General features: G+C 36.2%; 1 protein-coding gene across 1 annotated transcript in view; it reads left to right on the top strand.

Moving 5' to 3' along the window:
- Nucleotides 1-23,006, top strand: part of LOC134153920 (endoplasmic reticulum aminopeptidase 2-like) — a 44,860-nt gene extending 21,854 nt beyond the window's left edge. Inside the window, 2 exon segments of the mRNA XM_062600489.1 lie at nucleotides 21,699-21,784; nucleotides 22,849-23,006. Of these exon segments, the coding sequence (XP_062456473.1) occupies nucleotides 21,699-21,784; nucleotides 22,849-23,006 (244 nt within the window).
- The last annotated feature ends 548 nt before the right edge of the window (nucleotides 23,007-23,554 follow it).

Raw genomic sequence — 23,554 nt, 5'->3', positions numbered from 1 at the left:
TGGCTTTATTTTTATGTGTTGTATAACTCACTTATACACTGCCAATGCTTAGCAAAGTAAATAATTGTAATTTAATAACTTCATATGACATTGATGGGGTATTAAAGTAGCAATAGGCCTCAGTAAATAATTTACAAGGAAAAAATTATTTGTGAATTTAGCTTTTCTCCTTGTTCATGTCTTTTTTTTTTTAATACTTGTTAGTTAGTCCAGTGCTCATTGTGCACAATTTTATCTGATAAAAAAATTCCTGTGTCTCTTCGAGGGTCTTCTTGTTCTGAAATGAATGACTTTTTAACTATGAAACAAGCAGTGTTAGTGATTTAACCTGTCTGTGCAATAAGCCTCAAATGAATTTTCCAAGAAAGTTACTGTGAATATAGCTGGATTAACACAAATCTTAGCAATAAACATTTGACATGAAATACTTTTAGTAGTCCTCAATGGGTTCAAAAAAAGAGCTCCTACTATCTGCACAGTTCTTGTCAGTGATAGCAGTTACAGCATATCCAGTTTTATAGATCTTTTAAAAACTTGAAAGTACTTAGGATTCCTTTTATTTGACAGTTTATCTAGTAGAGACTACTTTTCCTGGTATGTCTGATAAGAAATCTGGTAAGTAAATCAGACTGCATCAGTACCTGTTACAATCTTGTAATGTAAATGTAGGCTTTGATTGAATGTAGAGACAAAATATAAAAAGATCAGTAGCTTTTTCTGTTATTTCCAATACTCAGAGACGTGGATGCGAAAGCAACAACAACCACACGTACTGTTAACAGTTCTAATTCAGTGGATGTCTACATCCTTGTAGAATGATGGCTGGTTTCCTCAGAGAAGTAAAATTCCCATCAATATTCCTGAAGTCATTGACAGCTTAATCTGGATATTGAGTACAGGAGCAGATCCTGTGGTTGGAGACTAGAGCCATCAGTAAATAGAACCAGTAATTCTACAGATTGTAAATTGCATGAGTAAGTATTTGCAGGATCAAGCTCTTCATTGGCAGATTTCAGTATCTTGTTTTAAAGAATTTCCGATAACCAGAAAACTTCTTACAGGTGAATTTTTCAATTAGTACAGACATCATTAGCCAAACTTAAGTTATTGGAAACTCTTTATTAGCTTAAACAGGGACATGTTCTTTATAGATCATTACCTTCAAAATTCCTTTGATTAACTAAATTACACTCATTTCTCTTTTGGGACAGTCAGTGAATTAGATTAGGAGATTCAATAAATGTAATGTCTTGTTTTCCAAATTGTTACTTGTTCTATTATTTCAGGAAGCCATTCTCCACCTTCAGTATTCCACAGGCAATATCTTTATACTCTCTCTTCTCATGTATTTAGACTGCACAGATTATTAAAAGGCTTTGGGGTTTATCTGTTGTACAGATAAAAGAAGTGAAGTGTGTTCTTATAAGATAAGGTCTTTTGCTTTCAAACAAATTAGAAAATTATGGAAATGCCAATAAGCATATCATTAAAAATAACTTTTCTGTGATATGTTCATTTTCCTTAATTGGAATAAAATTATGCATGATTTGCTTTGTTTTGTGCAGGATAAGCCTCAAACATGAAAAGATGACTGCAAGCATTACCTATCTGGACTGAAAACGTTATGTTAAGCTTACCTAGTTTTGGTAAGGAAAAACTATTATCAACACGCTGCTCATAAAATTCCAATAGTTTCACTGCTATATCTAATGCCTAGTGTACCCAATTCTATTTCACAGGTGACACAGACATCTACTTGTGAAACCACTGGTAATAGCAGTCATACCCCAAATTTTTCATACTAGAAATTAATTCGCATTCATTCTTCACAATACCTCCTAGAATTAGTCACTGGAGAAAGTTGTAGTAGAAATTCTATCCAAGAGGCGAAGCTGGAATGCAAAAGATGTAGTAGAAATTTCATTGAAGAAAAAAGTTGAAATGAACTTGCTTGGCTAAGCAAGCGTATGCTGCTACTTGGTTACATTATTTTCAGTCTGCATCATCTGTTTTATCTGCTTCAGGCAGCAATTCACATTTTTAGAGTTTCCCTTCACTACTTGCAGGCTGCTTTCTTAAAAAAGTGTTACCACATACATTAATTTTATGTAGCTTCAATAGGTTGAAACTTGAACTCATCTTGATTCTTGGTGATGATGTGTGTTTTTTCACAGTCATGTCAAAATGAGCTTTCAGAAGTCTACCTTCAAGTTGAATTAATTTGATCTGAAGAAATACAAACTTCTGTTATTTGTGCATTTTGAGAATTCTTGCAAACTAGTAGATTGATTCCCTGTGTAATATCCCCGTTAACTTTCTATAAAAAATACCAGTTTCCTCATTGTGTAGCTGTAGAACATCATAAAAGAAGAATAGATTCAGGAAACAAATATTCAGATCCTGATTCATATAATCTTTTTTTTTTAAAAAAAAAATTCAATTAAACCTTAGGCATGTTTGTATGTTTGACAGTGTTCAACTTCTGTTGAATAGTGTTTTCTTTCTCTCTCTTACCTTAATGGAAAAGGTGGCCTTGAAAAAATGTTCAGGAAAACATGCAAACACCATTTGTGCTGAGGTAGGTTCCAAATTCATAGTAGCAATTATTTAGCCATGAAATTACGGATAGCACAGTTTTTAAGATGGGAAAGTTTAACGATTTCTTGTAAAGTCTAAAGTCTTTCTAAGTATAGAAGAGGTTGGTGGGATTATGGAAATGCAGTTACTCTTATTTGTTAAAATATGTTTGCAAATAACAGTAGAAATAATAGGCTTTCTCTGTTGAAGAGTTTGCCCATTTTGTTCTGGTATCGCCATTACTTTTGGTTCTTCTAGCGAAAGACTTGCAGTAACATTCAGCAGGGATTTCTGGTCTTTAGATTTGTCATTTGTTTTCTAAATTAACAAGATTTTTGGCATAAAGGGAATACTACATGATCCATAAGATGAAGAAAAGTCGTTTTGGCATCAAAGTACCTACTTAAAAAGCTTTAAATGTTCAAGTACCTTACAGAAAACAGGGGAATTTGAACTGTTCTTAGTATTTTGATTTGTGCTTAATTCAAACTCTTAGATTGGATTCCTCATTTCCTCACACTTTCTATGCCCCTAGCACATATTATTACACTCTGAATTTTAATTTAGTATTTCTGCACTATAAATCTTTAATGTTAATGATTCATTCTCTGGTAACCTCTTGTCTTTGAATCTTTCATACCTTCAGGTTCAGTAGGGTTTATGTTTTCAAACATTTTCTGTATTTCTTTAAAAACTAGAACCTTTGCTAATATAAGATTAAGATTTTCACATAACCTGATGATTCTAGAAAGTATGCTTTTAAATAGTACTAGATCAGTGTTAAGTCATGATAGTTTGTTAATTTCTAATCCTGTACTTTAATCTGTTCCTTCATTTTCACTTTTTTCTGTAAAATCTAGAAGGCTCAAGAATTCACTGGAAGAATTATACAATTGTTTGACTTAAAACATCCTAAATTATGAAAAACACTTTTAAAAATCATTCGTTAATTCCAACACATAGTTTTGATACTTTCTTTTTGATGTCACGTGATATTTCAACTTTTTCTCAGCCAAAAAGACCTCAATTTTTAAGCAGAAAAGTTATATTGAAGTAAGGTAAATGGAGGACTAATCTTATAAAATAATTTCCAGAAGTATAGGAACTGAAAGACAATAAATAGAATTTAGAATGGAATTTTCCCAAAGTCATTTTCAGATGTGGATACAAAACTATGCAGTGCAATAAAACCAAACAGAGAGAAAGAAGTAGCTTGAAGAGCTGCAGCAGCATAAATACAAAGAACAGGGGCAGGTTTTATTCAGGTTTTTAACTGAAATGTTGTCAGATGAAGAACTTCTTTTCAATGGTCCCATTTAATGCCCGAATCAAATATGGAGCTAGCCTACAAATGGAATCATAAATATTAAAGCTTATGATGTGTGGCACTAGCTTGATGAGAAATAAATCATCTACCCTTGGCAAATTATCTTTCTTCTGCAGAAAATACCTTTCCTTTAATACTTTAGGTTTTTATTTCTTTCTTGGAAACCTCAGAACATCTGAGAAGACTTTTTTATTTGTTCTCTGTTTCGAAGTAAGTCACCAAACTCATATAAAATGAGTCATTCTATGTTAAAACTCTTTTTGTATACCATTTTACAAAGCTACTGCTCATGGTATATTTTATATAAGGAGTTGTAATGTTAAGTTGATGGTATACTGACAAATTACAGCTGCATATAGAAGACTAATTGAAATTCTTAGATCTGAAGGTGAAGATTTGTGGGGAGGAAATTAGAGGGAGGAAAATAAGACTTCTTTGAGTTTCTTGTACTGTGTACCTTATTTTAGGATACTGTACCACATGCAATTTAGCACTGTGCTAATAGAATTGCAGAACTGTAGAATAATTGAGATAGTAAGGGACCTCAGAAGATCTGTAGCCTACCCCCCCCTGCTAAAAGCAGAGTCAGCTCTGATATCAGACCAGCCTGCTCAAGGCTTTCCCAGCCATTCTTGAAACCCTGCAATACTGGAAATTGATCAACCTCTATGGGTTCCAATGCCTGACTATCCTAATAGTGAAAAAAGTCTTCCTTATTAGTATATTAGTCCCAACATTACTGATATACTTAATATTTCATTTACTTTAAGGTAGTCCTATGTAATGCAATGTAAGTCCTTCTGTAGTGTCACAGTCCTTATCCGCAAACAAAGTCCATGTCCACAAACATGGGTACATTTCTGGAATACAAGAATGTGCCACAGGCAAGAAAAAGTCTAGTGCCAACATTTGTGCTTTTAACAGCAGAAACACAAAATAGGTTCAAAGATAGGTTCACAAATGGGTTGTAGCGGAAGTGAAAATAAGACTTTAGATTTGCTAGGTCTCAGTCCACTGTCATTATCCAAGGGTTGTAAGTGGCATACAAGACTGGAGATAAGAATCATTTAACAGATCTCCTTCTTAACTGCAGCGTGTTTCTAAGTGAAAAAAGAACAAACAAACAAAAAAAAAAACCCAAAACAGAAAAGGCAAAGGAAATATATGTGGTCTAAACAATGGAAAAATGTTTCAGGAACACGTCAGGTAATTCATTTTTCATTGTTCTTTGAATCATGTACAATATTTGCAAAAACTCAAATGTGCTTTACATTAAGACTGATGTTTGCTTTGTAAATACGATTACTAAATTTTGATTAATACTATGCTTATTTGGGATCTTGCTTTCTAGTGTTCCAGCAACTTTGTTAACACGGGATGGTGGAATGACATTTGGCTAAATGAGGGGTTTGCCAGATTCATGAAGCTGGTTTCTCTTAAGGCTGCCAACTCAGTACTGCAAGTTTTAAGTCATATAGCTATCACAAAAATCTTTGTGCGATATAACTAACTAGTTGAGATTAACTAAAAGTAAAGCAAACTTTAATGTTCAGAAAAAGGTTGATAGTGCATATCATGTAATAAATGCATTTCTGATCTGCAAAAAATTCTGATCTGCAGCTTTTGTAGTAAAAAATCTCCTTTTACCCTGTTTCTTTCCTTGTATTTCTGTTCCTTAGATGTCAGCTATTTGATATGACTAAAAAAATTCTAGTAACTGATGAGTATTTTGATAAGCTGTGGGCTTTTAACAACACAGTTATAGTTACTTTATAGCTCTTTAATCTTTTTGAAAAAGTATTATACTTTCTGCTAGAACTTATTTTAATTGTTTTTCATTCAAAGATGAGTATGTTTCAAAATTTTGAAACCTCTCAGCTTGTCTATGTAATACTTCAGATTATGTAAGACATACAACTCATATATTCTATTCCAGCTAAAGGAGAATACTTTTCAATATTAGATTAAATACTATGTTGTAAAATATATGTGTTCATGGGAAGAATTTAGATACTGCTGATTCTGCCTTGGAGATAGATGGCCTTTCAAGATGCCTGATAGTCCTTAAAATAATTTTGTAAATGGAAATGTTTTGTTACTCTTAGAAGTTATCTTAGGTCTCATCTGAAAAATTCAAGACTTATAGTAACTTCACTATAGAAAATAACCAAATTTGTACTATGATCATTGTTTCATTTACAGATTTGGGAGTCTGAGTGACGTCATTAATGTTAGGCTGATCTTTTTTAAGAAAGTCTTGAGGGCTGCTTATTATCTTGCAAAGTTTGTATATGTTTAATTTTTTCTAGCATGATGAAAATATGCTAGCATATTTTGGTGTAAAGTAAAGCGAACATGGTTGCAGTCTGTTTGGTACAGAGATGTCTCCTAATTACTATATGTAGCAAAAAGTGGGCAAAAAGTTTTATCTTTGTCCTGATTTGTTTCCTTTTATCTGTATCCAGTTAAATCCATGTCACTGCTATAGGACATGATTAACTGTCTGTGTAGCCCACAGGACAGTTACTTCCTAAATGGATGTTTGGTGCAATGGAAGAATTCCTTAAATTCATCTTGTCTCATCTCAAATCCAGAAGAAACTCCTGTCCAAATAAATTAAATGTTTGGTACTTTATCGTAGGATAAACTATATGGCAATTCAGGAGAACTCAGCAATACACAAATATCTTAAGTAATCTAATTCCTTGGAATTCTCAACAACCTCAGAGTTATTTGCTTACAAAAAGACCATTAATATTCTGGTATCATGACAATTTGTCTCCTATGGACAACTTAATGATTATAGTTCACTTGATTGACACCTCTGGATTGTATCATGTAGGACTGCCACACCAGGGGAAAATAACATTTGTGAAATTTGGTTGCTAGGTGTTATTTGAATATATAAGCTATGTTCAGAGAGTTCCCAAGTAACATTTTTATGCATCAAAATTCTTCCATCCTTGCCCCTTGATGGTATCTAAGGCATGTATTAACCATCAGCTTGGCTGTGCATCATCTTTGTGAATGGAACAAAGAGACCATTGCATAGTATTCTGGCTCTCTTCCCAGCCCATACAGAAAAACACATCTGAATTCTTAGTCCTGCTAGCCTTACTTTCCTGTGGACTAAACAATGAGGTAGGAATATACCTGACACTCATACCTGGATCCTGTGACCTTTTCTTACCAATATCTGACCGCAATTACAAGTTGATAGAATACTAATGTATATTTGCCAGAGAAAACATTGATTTATGTTTCCTATCAACTTTAAAATCTGTGTAAATTAGTAACATTGCCAACATATACACAAGTTAGCACAGAAAGTAGTTAATTAGTATTTACAAAATGTTAACATTTATAAAATGTTTTTGAATCCTTAAATGAAACTTTCTACATGCAAAGTTTAGTATCAGTTATTTTTGTGGTGCAGTCTTAACTATATATCATTCATCAGAGTATCTTTCTGAAGAAATATGAGAGGAATAATTTTAGTGCCCAATATTGTGAATGACTGTTCCTTTTGCTAAAAAAACAAACAGCTCATAACTGAGTCACTGAGTGTGATAATACTAAATTTTTGTTTTTATAACCTCAGCTGTATATAGTTTTCTGTTTTTCATATCCATATTAAAGCACAAAATTATAGAATGGAACTGTAATGTATAGTAGTAATTTCTATTTCTTTGCAAAGTGCTGGAAAGCCTTCACGTTATATAACAACACTGAAGTCAAAGGTAATAAAACTTAGAAGTATTAACAATGAAAATATTTTTCAGAAATAAATGTGCAGCTAAATAATGTTAGTCATCTGCCCTCCAGTCCACCAGCTCTTCATGTTTTCTGAAATCTCAGAAAGCTCTCCAAAGCCTAACAAAATTGAGTCATTATGCTTTGAATGTCCAATTTTAACTGCACAATAATCTGATAAAATGAATTTATCATTCATTCCACATTTACGCTGTTGTGCTTATACTTTTGATATAATTCTAACTAAACAACACATAACTTGAGATGTGTGATGCTTTCCTACTTTAGGAAGCTTATATTTTGAAGATGCTCCAAGATTTCTTACCAAAGAAAGTATTGCATAAAAGAACTATTCACTACCTGAGGAAGTACAACTATAGGAACGCAAAGGATGGTGAACTGTGAAACAGTCTAGTCAGCACAGGTTTGTTCTTTGTTGAAATATATACTATTTTACTTTCATGATGGTCATACAATAGTTGCAAATTGGAAGAATTTGAATTTTGTGTAGAATTCATTCAGCATCATAGTAATGATAATAGTGAATACATGCATCACGTAACTGCTCATTAAATCTATTCTGTCGAAAAGCAGCACTTTCTAAATTTGTGGCCTAATCTGGCAGCTACACCTAGCTCATTTGCACAGGGAAGACACAGTGTAAATCTGGGGACATGCTTGCTTCTTCATCATTTTCCATCCTACTTCTAACACACATGCTATAAGGACCCTAATGCAATGATAGGCCCGACCGAGTTCTGCAGCAGCCTCCACTCTGCACACTGTGCCCATGGCCTCAGTGCGTCATCAAAGCTCAGGCCCAACCCCGGTGCCCAGCTGAGCTGCACCATGGGTAGACCCATGCCCAGCTCTGTCCCTGCTGTCCCTGACTTGTTGACTAGACTTTCCAGCCTGACTCATTGCCTCACATTTGTCGCAGGACTGTGTGACTGACCAATAACCCCTACAATGGAAGAAGGCTCAGAGGAGATGGGCAAGGGTGAAGTGCCTATGAAGCTCAGGAATAGTGTAGGCACAGAGAACTGGCTTTGTCTCAACACAAAAGGGGCCAGTTTAAAACCTTTGTTTTAAATAAGTAATTTCATAGAATGGTAATTTCATGCAGCCATAGACCAGGTGTAAATGTTTCTTTCTGAGCTGATCCAAAGAATGTGAATATCTCCCTGAGATAGCCAGACCAGCAGGAGGGAAGTGTGTATGTGGCTCAGCCCAACACACAGTATAAAACCTCAACAACTAACAAAGGAATTTTGAAGAGAGCAACAGACTTGAGCTGACTTCAATCCATATATTCCTTCCTGGTGACTGGGGATGCTGAGCATTGTGAGATGAACTTCTTATAAAGACTGGTAATGGCAATTACATTAGTATTGTGATTGAACTTTGTAAGTGTACACTTGAATTGTGATTTCAGTATATTGCTGTATCTGCTAAATCAAAAATCCCATGTAACAGCAAATATCTTCAAAGTAAACTTTTATATTAAACGTTGCACTCTCCATATGTGTAGAGTATCTAAAAGAACTTGGTCAGGGAATACTGGACTCTGACAGACTGTTGGCAGGAACCACTACTGCCACTGCCACAGCCCCACTCACCTTGCTTATGTGTCTTGGGCCTGTGCCCAGCACTGCCTGTGCTTTGTTACCCTTTGTCCCAGCTTGTTTTCACTCAGGGAGCAGCCCCACTCTTGCTGTATCCCTGATACACTTTGATTCAATTGCTGTGAAATAGCTGGTGTGCTAACATCTTATGAACCATGTGTTCACCAGAGTCGCATAATTATTTGCAAGATACCTTCAGAGGCCCAAGTTCTGTGGTTGTCATGCTGGCAGGTGCAAACTTAATCAGTTTTCAAGGACATAGCTGTGGAATTTTTGTGTGCCAACAGGTGCTCCTGCATAATTTTCTAGGCTTCTCATAATCATTTTCGAAAACTTGTTTTTCTTAAAAATGTGTATATCTTTCTGTCACTCAGGCCTCATTCATGACTCTGTTGCTTCTGATCTCAGAGAGGTGATTCAGCTGTGGTTTGCAGCTTTTATGTAACAATTTCAGTGCTGCATTAGATCAGGAATCAGATTTTCCTCTTTGCTGTCATCCCTTATCAGTCAAGAAGCATTCTTGCTTGTGATTTTACTGTATCATCTAAGTGTTTTCTTTAATTTACAGTTTTAGTTTACTGCTGAGCTTGTTGCATTGAACAAACTCCATGCTAAGGTGATTTTGAATTAGTAAGAATATCGCAGTGTATATTAGCAAAAGAAGTCAATATCACAGCTAACCTGCTGTAAACAGTACAAGGTGTAGCCCATAAGCAAACCTTTGCCAGCTAGGTCCTAAATTTATCTCACAGTTTTAGTCTAGAGTGTATCATGAATCTCTCAGTTAAACAGTGGAATGTTGCAGAATAAAGCTGTGCAATGGCAGTCATCAGAATTAAACCAAATGAGTTATTTGAGTGCTGACAATGTGGATTCTTCTACATCCTTACAGTATATTTGAAAAAAAAAATGGAGTCCTTCAGTCACTTAGAAGCCTAGATATAATATTGGTAAATATTAAGCTGTGGATGCACATTTTAATTGGTACATGTGTCTGCATCCAAACATATCCACTGAGTATATGTTCGAATGACAGGTTTCACAGAAAGCTGTTGAGGATCTGTGTTTAAAGACTGTTTGTTCACAGTAAGTAGATTTTCTAGGCTCAGGTTTGTCAGCTAGTTTTATTTGCCTCTTTATATATAACTGTTTTAATTGAACTATTAGGAAATATGTTGAATATATCAGAATTCACTTTTCCAACTTCTGATCTGCTAGTGTTCAACATGTAGCTTCCAGGCCATTAGCAGTGCAGTAAGGGCATTATTAGAAGATAAAATACAGCCTTGTGGAGATGATAAAATGACAGGATGTTCTACTTCTGGCTCTGGGGGTTGAGCTTGGAAAACAGTGTATTCCAGTTCTTCAGATCAGCAGCCACCTGAGCTTGTCCTTCACTGGATGCTCTCAGGCTGCAGGGAGAGTACAGATAAACTGTGCTTAGAAGATGCACACTCTGAACCTAAATTATGGAGCAGTGGAGCCTGTTAATTTTTTTCACTGGAGATAAGTTTAACATCATAAAGAGTGAAAAATAAAAGGCCACATTCAAGGGAACAGCACACCTTCAGGAGCAAAGCCCACCACACTTTGCATAGCAACTTGATCAGTAAAGTGAATCCCTCTATCAGTTCTTTTCAGAGAACCATGATGTATTTCTAACACTAGAAATACAGTAGTATCAGCCCACACTGGCCTTAGTCTACCCAAGTATCTGCTGAAAACTGAAGTTAATGGCCATACTCACTCACTGAAAATCATATAATTTGCTCTCAGGCCTCTTATAGCAAACAGTTATTATTATTAGCCTAGTCACATGAAATCTGTGGCATTGTCACTAGCATTACAGAATTATACTGTCTCTCAATTCTACTTTTTAGCTCTAAAGTTCTTTTTATATTTTAGAAAGTGTGAGAATTTCCTTAGTAGTGTGGGAGCCTTTTTCTATTCAAAAATGTACAAAGAATTCTAGGTGCATGTAAGTATTTACACAACCATTCTTACAAAAATAACTGCATCCCTAGTGTGAAAGCTTCACTAGGTGTGCTAACCAAACTACTTGTCTGAAACGCAGCCGACCTCCTTAGGAGAAGCATTACTATTTTTTGCATGGCACATATTCTTGGTGTTCAATAAGTCACAGTTTGCTCCTAGAATCAATCAAAAGCTGACCTAGAGCCTAGCTGGTGTTGAAATCCTGACTTGCCCAGACTAAACCATCACCTTCTTTTGTGTAGTCTGGTGGGATCTCAGGGTGTGATTTATCTGAGTTTGTTTAAGTTCAGTCTTGGGAGTTCAGTTACACAGATCTAAGAAGTGATGAATACCTGAACACTTCAGAAAGGAATCCCTCTATTTCTTGTTAAACATGAAGGGAAAATAGTTACATTGCAACAAGAATATTTCTTAAATAGCATTTCTGAAGGACACAGGTATTTCTGGCATATCCCATTGACTTGTATCACAAGCAGCTCCAGGGCTGTTCACAGATATCTGTTAAAAAATAAAACAGGCATTGAAAGTGATTGGTCTTGTCGCAAGTATGCTGATTCTCAGAACAGACTGAACAATTATTGATCAGTTAAGAAATACATAATAATAACATTTTTTTTAATTGTAGGCAGCATTTTTGAGTGTTGTCCCTTGGTGTTTGTCCCTATCCCAGGCTTATTCCCTTTCCTACAATTTTTTATTCCTTCTTGTATGCAACTGAAAATAGCTAGATGCAAATCCTGAGGACTTTATGATCCTCTTAATTTTATGTAACTCTAAACATTAATATATGAAAGAGAAAACTATGCTGAACTTTCTGTTCATACCAGTAAGTAAAACATAAGAATGTGTCTAATGTGATTCAATTCCAGTCATTTTTGTTATCCTCATTATCCTCTTGATAGCCTCCCTTAAGGTATTTGTATGTGTTGATAAGAACCCCTCAGTCTTCTCTTCTCCAGACTAATCAGGCCCAACTCTCTCAGCTTTTCTTTGTAGGGGAGATGTTCCAGTCCTCTGATCATCATTGTAGCCCTACGCTGGACTCTCTCCAGTAGCTCCATGTCTCTCTTGTACTGGGGAGCCCAGAACTGGATGCAGTATTCGAGATGAGGCCTCACGAGGGCTGAGTAGAGGGGCAGGATCACCTCCCTTGACCTGCTGATGACACTCTTCCTAATGCATCCCAGGATAACATTGGCTTTCTTGGCCACAAAGGCACGTTACAGGCTCATGGTGAATTTGTTGTCCACTAGGACTCTCGGGTCCTCTGCAGAGCTGCTTTCCAAAAGGTCAGCCCCCAGCCTGTACTGGTGGGGGGCGTGGGGGGTTAGTCCTCCCCATGGACCAGTACAACTGGTAAAGTAACTGGTAAAGTGCCACTACTTTACCAGCTGTAATTGCCATTGCAAGTAATAGATCTTAAGTTTTTTACCATGTTTGCAAGGCCTCAGGACTGAGACTTTTCAGGCTGCTCTAAGCTTTTCTTGATCTACCTACAGCTTTGTTTAACTTAATTTAGCTGTAACAGCAATTCCTCTAATTGACTAGGTGTCTATAGGTAATTTGTTTTACTTTTGCTTATCTTTGTATGGTACCACTAACACAATGAAGACGTATAGAGAAATACAGGCTTGCTATGCCAGTGGAGGCCTTGAGAAGTGACAACACAGGATGTGGCATAGAGAACAGGCATGAAATGTTAAGAGGTGGGGTACAGGCTTGCCACAGGAGACTCTATGACTATAAACAACTCACCAGTGGTAAGAGAAATGCACACCTGGAGCTGGACAAAACTGATTTTAGAGGTAACTGAGAGAACAAAGAAATAGTGTCTAATGTATGTAAAAGGCACTGTGTATAATAAATTCAGATGTAATATGCAGCTACAGACCAGTGAAGAAAGAGCAAGGTATAAAAGCATGCTAGCAAACATAAACATGATCCCAAGCTAATTCTAGAGTGAGGAAGAAGAAATCATCAACATGAACATCATATTCCTTCTGGCAACAGGACAACTCACCGTAACACGCCCTTCAACACCAGAATGAAACCACCGATCTTAGGACCCAGAGGAGCAGGGGAAGGGTGAGGCATTGTTATCAACAGGAAAAGGGGTAGAAACCACATGTATATATAACAGTTTTAATTATATTATTAGTCTTTCTTTTTTCATAATAATTAGATCTGGACTAATAATGATCAGAGCCTTAGTATGTCAGTTACACTAACAATCAATTCTTGGCTTTATCTGTCTGTCTATCTATCTAGCTGGTGTACTTCCTCTTTACTCATAAACAAGATTTTGAGCATAACACAAGTCAGTTATACCCTGCAGCTGATGCTAACTGAAAAAGACAGCTCACCTCAATGGCCACAAGTCCATTGACAGAGGCTGAGAAAAAAAATATGGCTTTCATTTCATGTCATTTTTCTTAGTTTCTTTGAAATTTTTGGCTCGTTGTTCTTTCCCATAAAGACAGAGTACTTTTTTATTTTGTTAGGAACCTTTCCCACTATACTCCTGTGGGAAATAATATTTTGGACAAGTTTCTGTCTTTTAAAAATACTTGATGGAAATTTTATCTATAAATGTAGTATACTATTATAATTGTAAGTGCTAGCTAGGATCACATACAAACAAATCAGCAAAAGGAGAGTTGTTAGAGCTCTGCATGGGAAAATAAGGCATTTTGGGTAAAAATAGAAACCATGATATATTTCATAGTAATAGTTAATAGGAAGGAGGTCTTGGAAGTGACCGTCGGTATTTTAAAGTGCTTTGATTAACTGCAGCAATGTTAGGGATCATTAGGAAATTAAGAAAGAACAATATAAAACCCATTGCTACCCAATGAGCTGATCTGTGGCACTGCCACATTCTAAGTATGTGGGAAGATGGATCCCATCTTAAAGGAACAGAGTAGAAAAGGCAAAGAGAAGGGCAAAAAACGAGCTGAAGCATGGAATGGCTTATATATGAGGAGAAATTAAGTTAGCTAGGAGTCTAAAGTTTTGAAATGAGATGAAGGTGGGAGGCCTATGAAATCATGGTAAGTAGGGGCTGAATGTGAAACATTTCTGTACTTTCCATACAAATGAGGAAGAACACAAAGGGAAAATGGCATCAGAGTTGGTGTTCTGTGGGTGGATGCCTGGCATCTGTGATTCCAGAGGTGCTCTGATGTTCAAGTAAAAGCCCTGAATGTTGGTACTGGTGTTATTAGAAAAAGCAGGGGTTGTTGTCCTGTTTGGGTTTTGCTGGCACCTCCAAGCAGGTTTTAGAAAATATGGAACAGTCAAAGGATATTGACCTTCTTGGCCTCATCAGCTGTATTCCAGAAACTTCATGCACCCAAGAGTTCCCAAATATAGTATCATGGACTTTGCAGAAGGAAAGACAAAGGAAGCTCTAGGAGTGCTTGCCAGTAACTTCCAAGTGTTCTGCCACTCCTCTGTAGACAGAGCTATCTGGACTGCTGGCCCGACATAACTGGTGATCTTAGCAGCCCTGCTGGCTCCCTTCCTCCAAACCTCCTTGGGTTTACTTGCCCAGCAGCCTCCCATCAACACAAGTCCATCACTAGCCATGTGCTGAGAACTGTATTTGACTGCTTAGGGACTGCATGCAACTTAGTACCTAGTTTGGCCACCATCCTAAGTGTAGACGTCTGCAATACCGACATTTGAGCTATTTGCCTAGGCTCACCTTGTTGTCAGTGGAGAGTAATGAGCACTTTAAGTACTCCTTTCATCCTATAGCAGACCTCTGAAATAGGTCAGATGAATTGTACTTTGTTTCTTTCCAATTTACTTTACTAGCTACCCCTCTCCTCCAGAGTGTTTCCTAAAGGGATACTCTGGGGTCAGAGCTCAGATAAAGATGGGACAATGCTTCTAGAAGGGAGAGGAGCAGTTCACTGTGATGGATGGTTCATTGCTTCATGGTTCATGCAGGATCCTTTGCAAAATCTTTTTGGGAGAGCCAAGAATTCTAGCTAAACTGTGAAACTGTATTTGCTGGCTAGCTATAGAGCTTACCCTGATCTGACCTGCTGCTGTGGTTTATCTGATTCAAATTACAGAGAATAAATTTTTATAGTGCCTACTTCACAAGGAGTTGATTTCAATGGGCAGCATCTTTATCAACTGCAAACCAGCTGAAATTAGATTAGGCAGTAAAGGAACCTAACCTTGTATATCTGTACTGCCTTTTGCCCATGACCTCAAAGCAGTTCACAGTGATTCAGTCTTCATTCCCTACAACACCTTGTGCTAAAACATAAGTAGTGGTGCTGGACTGATGTAGATAAACAAAAAAGTATATCAGATTTAAAGCAGGAAAACTTAGACCCAAAGTTTAGCTGAGTGAGTTGCACAAGTCTGCAAGCCCAACAGACTGGTAAGTACATAGTAAGCAGCCTAGTTGGGAATGCAGTCTAGGTCTCATGAGTTATAGTCCTGGATTCTTTTGACAACACAGCGTGAGATCCAGGCAGCATGCTAAGAGCAACCAAGCAGCACATGCTAATGTTTGTGTATGTTTTTTCTTTTCAGTGCAGGAAGGCAATCACTAGCCAGAGTCCTGGATCTGACCCATACTTTCAGCATGACAGCAGCAGCATAGTACTCCAGTAAGGCCTTGAATACCTGATTTACCTATACCATGATTTACCATATTACAGAGAGAATAAGATTTCTGGCATTGCAGGAAACCTTAAGATCTATTATTTTACTTGGAGAAAAAAAATGTACCATTAAAACACATTTTGTCTACGAGAAATTGGAACACGCAGAGCAGTTCCCTAACTGAAAGTACCATCTTCTTCCAAAAAAACTAAAAGTGAAAATAAACTCTCCTGAAAATCTGAAGGCCCATATTCATCAACTGGCTGAGCTATAAACGCCGTATCTGTTCTGTCTATATTGTGGTTTATGATGTTTAGCACAGTACTAACTCGTGTTCTAATGACCCGTAACTGATTTCTACTTCTCTTGTTCTCTAAGATTTGCTCAGAAGAAGCCGCTGTAACTGCCGTTGGGATTGCACTGAGACGGTGTTTTGCAGACTGAGTGGTACAGCCTCAGACTCGCATTTCTGTGTCTGAAGATCTGCCTGGTTATGAAAACAGGAGAGCTCTCACTGTCTTTTAGTGTTCTTAGCCTTCCACTCCCTTCAACCCCTGTTACAGGTTGATGCAAACAGTGAACAGTGATACATAAAGCAATTTCTGTGTCCTTGAAGTGGGAGGGGGACAATGAGTTCCTGTTCATTCTGTATAAAGACATATAACCAGGTGCAAAATGCTTGCCATTAACCTATCATGAGCAGTTTTACTGAGTTAAGCAGAACTCCCCTCAACAGCTATTTTTTATTATGATAATGGGGGAATACATGGATCCCTAGGCTAAATCCTGTGGGGAAGGTCAGGAATTGTAGGTATATTGTGGAAGTGTTTATGAGTGAGTGTCCTAACCAAAATGAGTGCAAGGGTATAGACATAATGAAAGGGTTGCAGTAGTGAGATTTATATTTATGTAAGTCATTTTCTTTATAGTCAGTGAGCACTAGAGTGGTCCTGGAAAACAGCACTTACTAACCAGTCCATATTCTCTCTGCAGCGATACATTTTGAAGTAGTTTAAGCCAGTGATTGAAAAGCAGACTGGGAGTGATGAGGGCCTGTTTCCAACAGAATGCTTTGTTCCAAACTCATGGGGCTTATCTGTGACCTGCAGTACTCTCCCTGTATCCAAGAGGAAAAGGAGCTTTTAAACAAGTAGATTGAAAGTAGTAGGATATTAAAGTAAGTGGCTTAGATATGTCGTTTCATTTAAGGTTCTTTAACTAGATGGTTTACTTTTCAAGCAAAGTTTTAAAGGAATATTAATGGAAACTAATGAACAATCGGTGGTTTTGGTGTAATCGTAATTAGATAAAAATATCTGTTGTTTTTATCAAGTGCTTTTTAGAACTTTTCATCTTTCAATTCATAATACTTTTTTTCCTGATTTTCAAGTGTGCTGGAATAGTTTTTCAGGTTATTTAAAGGGTCTGACTTGAAAGAGACCATGTATGTAGACATTCCCCATGATCTCATGTAGAGATTTAGATGTAGACCTCAGCTCTACATCTGTAAAAATGCAGCTGTATTTCAGGAGTCATGTGTCCTTGTATTTATCCACTTAAGTATTCTTTTTATCACCTATGCTATATTTTTTCCTTTAAACAATGCTACAAAGTACATAGTTTTGAGTCTTACTGTTATTCTGCTAATGAATTTATAACTAAGGGTGTAATAACACCTGGCAAAATTGTCATGAAACTTCCAAGGCCAAGTAGAAAATTATTTTCCTGCATCTCTCTGTCCTGTAGTAGTAAGAAATGGAAAAGAGAAGAATTAAAATATTCTGCTCAGTTAGACAAGGAAATAATTGTCCTTGTGTTAGAGTGTAAAAAGAACTTTGCTGAAGTGGTTGAGAGTATGGAAGATGAACTTATATTTTGCTTAATATTTAATATCAGTATGTCCTTAGGGATAGTCTTGTTTTATATCAGCTGCTGTTTGTCAGCTGTAATAATGTCACATGGCCAATTTTGATGCAACACCACTCTCTGATTTGCAGTTCTTACACTCACCATGTGGTACAGGATTACAAATGCTTTCATTGACCTTTTATATGCCTCATTCTGCCAGTCAGTACATTTAAATAGTACACTATAACAGTTCTGCTCATTGTTGAGTGATGAAAACATCTCAGATGTTTATTTCAGTTCCCCACTCTGCTTATGGACTGGAATGCTGTTCCTTGCCTTTGTGATCTAATGTACTAAGAAGCTGTAGCCTGAGTTTTAATACCCCAACTTAGCAGTAAGTGAGCATCATAGTTAGCCAACAATTATCTTGCCCAAGAAGGAGAGATTAAGGCAGAGTAATAAGTAGCTGATGAAATCATCTGTGACTTTTTGAATATTGGGCAGATTTCCAGCTGCTTGAAAAATGCAGTTGGCGTGTGGATTCAACTAATCACTTCAATTGAGCTCAATAGCTTCTAATATGACAGCTAGACTCACTCCAGTCTTGTTTCGTGATTGTACATAAATTCATAGGAGGACTGAAAGTGAGTGAAAACATAATTTGGCTAGATGTATATGAAAACTCTGAACATTTTCTTAGCTTTTTATTAAACCCTTGTTATTCCCATTTTTATGGAAAATTCCTGCAAAATCATAGCAAACCAACTCATATAAGCTGTTTTCAGAATGGAGACACGAAGTTTTATGTTCTACCTCTGAGTAAATATGAGAGAGAAATGTTAAGTACATGAACATGAGTCAAACAAAATTGCAGGGAAAAAGCTAAACATTGACTCTTGTGATGTTCTTTAGTGCAACCTTTTAAAGAGAAAAAGAAAAGAGGGCAAAACAAAAAGAAAAAATATATTGTACATGTGTGACACTATCATCATACGTCTGTGCTGACACCAAGCAGGATAGCCTACAGTGTATGGGTCCGCATACAAAAGGAAAAGCCTTATCACTTACCATGGCTTTGCTACTACAGCCTTCCAGCTGCTGCTATACAGACAGCCTTCCCAGCTGGAGCAACGGGAGCAGCAGAATGGAATTGTCTCCTGAAGCAGTACTTTCTGTCAGATTCGGGTGCAGAAAAGCATAAAAAACCTCTATGCTTTGACAACTAGCAGGCATCATGAAAAGGTAGAAATCATCTTTACTGAATTATTTAATCCAAGATAGTACTAAATTCTTTCAACATGAGAGCATGACAATCTCAATAGTGGTTTTGCAGAGCATTAAAAATGTGGAGGCGTATTTTGATTTATATAATCACTTTCCTACATAGTTTGTTAAGAAGAACAGTTTTCCAGGCAACAGTTTTTGGGCAATCTCTTTGGACTTCTTTGCAACTACCAGGCTGCAGAAACATTTACATTAGAACATTAACTATAAAGACAACTGTAGCCACTGTGAAATGAGTTTAATATCTATAATTCAGATACACCAGAGCATTAGGAAGATCAAACTGCATAGTTTAAAAATAGACACTTCCTTTATTGTAAACAGAATCTAAACCCTTTTAAAGTGTATTCTGATAAACTAGTATTTAATGATGCCACTTATCAGATTTATTCTAACTTCTTGAAATCATGTTTGAGTTTAGAGACTAAAATAATACCTCTCTTGGAGCCTCCTCCAAGGTCCCTGCATAGCTGCAAGCACACTGAATTTATCATTCTTTAATGTCTGGATATTCAGGACTGACTGTTAGAACAGTGGCTGAAAACAAATTCTGTAGTCTGAACAGGTTTAATTTGTAACAGTCCTATGAAACCACTATTAAAAGCATAGTAGAACATCTCTTTCAGCAATAATTATACACTCAACTAAACTGCTATGTTTTATGCAGAAGTCTCCACTGAAATTCTGAATAGCTTTGCTAAAAAAATAGAATATATATTGTAGCAGTCTGTTGAGCATTTTATCTTGAATAAGGAAGTATCTTGAAAAAACTTTCATCTTGAGAACTTTCATTTTCTTAGCATGTTTGTCTGGAACATCAAAAAACCTTAACTATATCTGTTGATAACAAACTGGATAAAAGCTGTAACCAACCAGTTGTCAGCAGGTTAAAGAAAATGGGTATGGAAGGTGACAAAATTGAGACTCAAGATCTGTTAGCTCTTCTTCATGCTATACTCTTGAACCCAAAGTTACAAAAGCTTGGAAGAGTGAACTGAGCTTCTTAAAAAGTTGGTACCTGCTTGCATACTTTAGCTCTTGTTGGCAGAACATGCTGCTGAATAAGCATGATAAAGAGTAATTATTGTTATTAATCCTTTGTGATTATCATTGGCTTATAAAGATATTTACCTTCCTTTTGTTAGACTAAGTATTTTTAAAGAAGAAAGTACAAAACACTGAACTGTTATTTGGAGAATTAAATTCTGAAAGTTCTGGGGTGGCATTTCAATGTGATATAATTTTTACCCAAAATATTTTTAGGAGGAAAAAGAGAAATTTTTTTGTCTTTCTTTTCTGTAAAAAGGTTTGCAACTTAGATTTTCAGAATTTAGAATTTGAAAGTGATTCACTGCAGAATATTAATAGAGGTGCTGTTAGAGTAGACTTCCACGATTCTGGAGCTACATAATAAAGCAGCTGTTCACTGAGGTATTTTTTGTCTAGTACAAACAATTTAGAGTTATTGTCTCTTGCGCTTGTTGTATGCCATTGAAAATAGCATTTCAGAAGAATGGGTATTCTCATTGCCAAATATCTAACTGCAGTAATCTGAATTTCTGCTAGTCTGAATGGTGATGCAGTCCTAAAGTCAGAGTCACAAAGTCTCCAATATTTGGTTTTTTATTTTTTATTATTCTTCCTAACAGGACTGTATGCTTATTGCTGCTTGAGCATTTTAGTGTTAAAAATGCTATTGTTGACTAATACCAAACAAGTTGTTTGTTGTTTACTGAACTGTTCAGTGAATTGTCTTCAGTGGCATTTGTTTTTTGCCTGATTTAAGTGATTTGTAGCACTTACAATACGTTATGAACCTTCAAAGGAAAAAAACCCTAAACTTGTGAACCTGTACAAGTTTGCAAAGTGATGTGATGTCTCTAAAATCCTACCAGCATGAAAACGGCCTGATTATTACACATGGTATTCGTTGCTCCCAGTAAACTTCAAAGAAGCTATAAATGCTCAGCTTGTCTTTAGATTACTTCTGATAGGCAACTCAGTGTTATTTATAGGGCACCAAACTTCTGGGATAACTGGATAGGTGGGAGTGTAGATTCACTACTGAGAAGTGCTTCTCAGTGCAATTCTATCTTCACAGTTTTGTTGCAAGTCAAGATTTAATAAATTACATTTTCATTTTTCTGCTATCTCTTGCACTTGCTTTTAATATCAGTCATTCATGGTGTGGATGGGTATCAGGAGCAGGGAATTGTCTTTATCATAGAAGCAGAAGGAAAATAAAGAATGATTTGTTTAGCAACAAAAATAGCAGAGAAAAAGGGTCATAATCTACCACCATTGCAGAGAAAACATTTACAATTGCTTTAGCACTTGATCTATACATCTTGCAAGAATTGAAGGAGGAAGTAGAAGAAAATGTAACCTTTTGCTCAATGTATTTCATATCAGCCAGGAGGTTAGACTTACATGGATTGATATTCCTACAATAATAAGTAATAAATTAGATTAAAACAAAATTCTGTTTAAAAAGTTGCTCTGTTATTGTCTGTTAGGGTGAAGACATATTTTTAATTGGAACTGTGTTGTCTTAAGTAAAAGGAAAATAATATATTTAATTATTATAAAAACTGTGAAGATATAATTTCAGTATTCTATACTTCTATATTATTGCTGGGTTTTTTTCATATTCTTGTTTATAGGTTTCAGTTAGTGTCTTTCTCTTTTAGAACTATTATCTCTAGGACTATATCTTATTTTTCCCCCAAAGATAAGCTAGAAGACATTGGTGACCTTCTATTAATATTTTTCCATATTTTAGGCATACAAATAAACAAACCAAAAAGCTAAGGAACCTAACATACGCTTATTAGCATTACTTCTTTCAGTAATGTGGCATGATAATATGCTAAAAGGAAAGAGCATTAAGGTGAGGGTTTGGAGATTTAGGTAATAATTTGTAATAAGTTTGCTCCAATTTTTGTGCTAGTCAGATCTCTCTCTATATAGCATGGTATAATCTGGTGTTCTCCAAATGTATCACTTTGCATAGTGGTTCTTATTATAGTATGTATATCCCTTTTCCATTTATACAGAAGGAGATTTAATATTCTGATAACCATCCTTGTTCTTTGGCTCTGCCTTGAAAAATATATACAGTTCACAACACAGACAGGCATCTGATTAAAATCAGTGTGTTCAGATGTCACAAGGAAGTGTTCTGAAAGCTTAAACTGTACACGTCTATATGTTTCTGAGACTGCATATGTCTGTATCTCTCTATTGCTCCTCGGTTTCTTATACTCGTTCACTAACCATCAGGAACAAGTTAACATTAGAGATGAGATACTGGTCCAGATAGTTTTACAACAAATGTGATTCTTATTAAAATCAAGCTGTTTTTTTCTTGAGAGAACTGCCAAAATCAAGTTTATTTTAATTATAATTAAAGTGATGGGCAAAATCTGATTGGTGCTCTATTACATGACAAGATGACTTCTTACATTCCTTGGTATAAAGATCACCTAAAAGAAGAATGTGGTCAAAAGCTGGCAGAAGTTATGGCAAACTAGAGCCATAACTAGCTGGAGCACTGCTCTGCAGAAAAACAAGCTGACTTGGACTCGTGTGATATTGTGAAATTTCAGAAGTAACTGGGGTTTGTTAAGATGTAAGCCTCTGCTCATCTACAGCACCTTAGAAATCAGGATAAGGGAAAGCTCACAACTCATTAATATGGTTAAATATTTTAGACATGCGGTTTACATTGTATGTAATATCTGATAGAAACTGCTAGAGGTGCTTGACTGAAAGTTGACCAAGCCAAGCTATTAATTCAATTTTCCTATTTAGTTGGTTGCTGTCTTTTTAAGTGTCTGGAGAACCAAGAATTTCAGCTGACAATCACCAGATTTGCACTGGATACCATCACTAAAAGCATCAGATGGCTGGAGAAGAATCTTAACAGCCTTTTAAACTGGCTGCTGAATAATGTTCAAGGCCTAAAATGAGAGATTAATTTGTTTCTTACCTCTGCTGGTGATGGAGATCTGGATATAGTGTTCATTCAAAAAGAAAATGTTAGGACAGAAGATCTTAGGACAGATAGTTATGATGTTTTGAAGCTGGCAAGAGTAAACATAGCTGTACAAAGCTGAAGGAAAATTCAGACATTCTTCTTGATCTGCTATTGGCTAGTACGTTTGGAAAGAAGATCTGCTCCAAAAAAAAAAGGTGTATGAACTGGTTCAAAAGTGTCATAATACAATGCTGTAAACATCTGCCTGGAGATACACTTTGTTTACTGCTTGGCTATAGGAAGTAGAGCATGTTATTTTTTCCTAGTTCCCTCTGTTCTATTGTTCAAGCAAATTATTATTTTTCTTTTATATGGTCTGGTAACAGAAGAAAATGAATGTGTTATTTCTAAAAGTGTTTTGGATGCAGACTGAATTGTCTCAACAGGAAGGGCAAAGAACATAGGAATTAGATTTTTAAAAAAGGTGCTTTCATACAGAGATGAATTGCTACAGAGAAGCAGTCTAGTAGAAAACACATG

This window comes from Rhea pennata, chromosome Z (genome assembly GCF_028389875.1).
Source record: "Rhea pennata isolate bPtePen1 chromosome Z, bPtePen1.pri, whole genome shotgun sequence".
Classification (NCBI taxonomy): Eukaryota; Metazoa; Chordata; class Aves; order Rheiformes; family Rheidae; genus Rhea; species Rhea pennata.
This window is presented reverse-complemented; position numbering and strand designations above follow the sequence as displayed.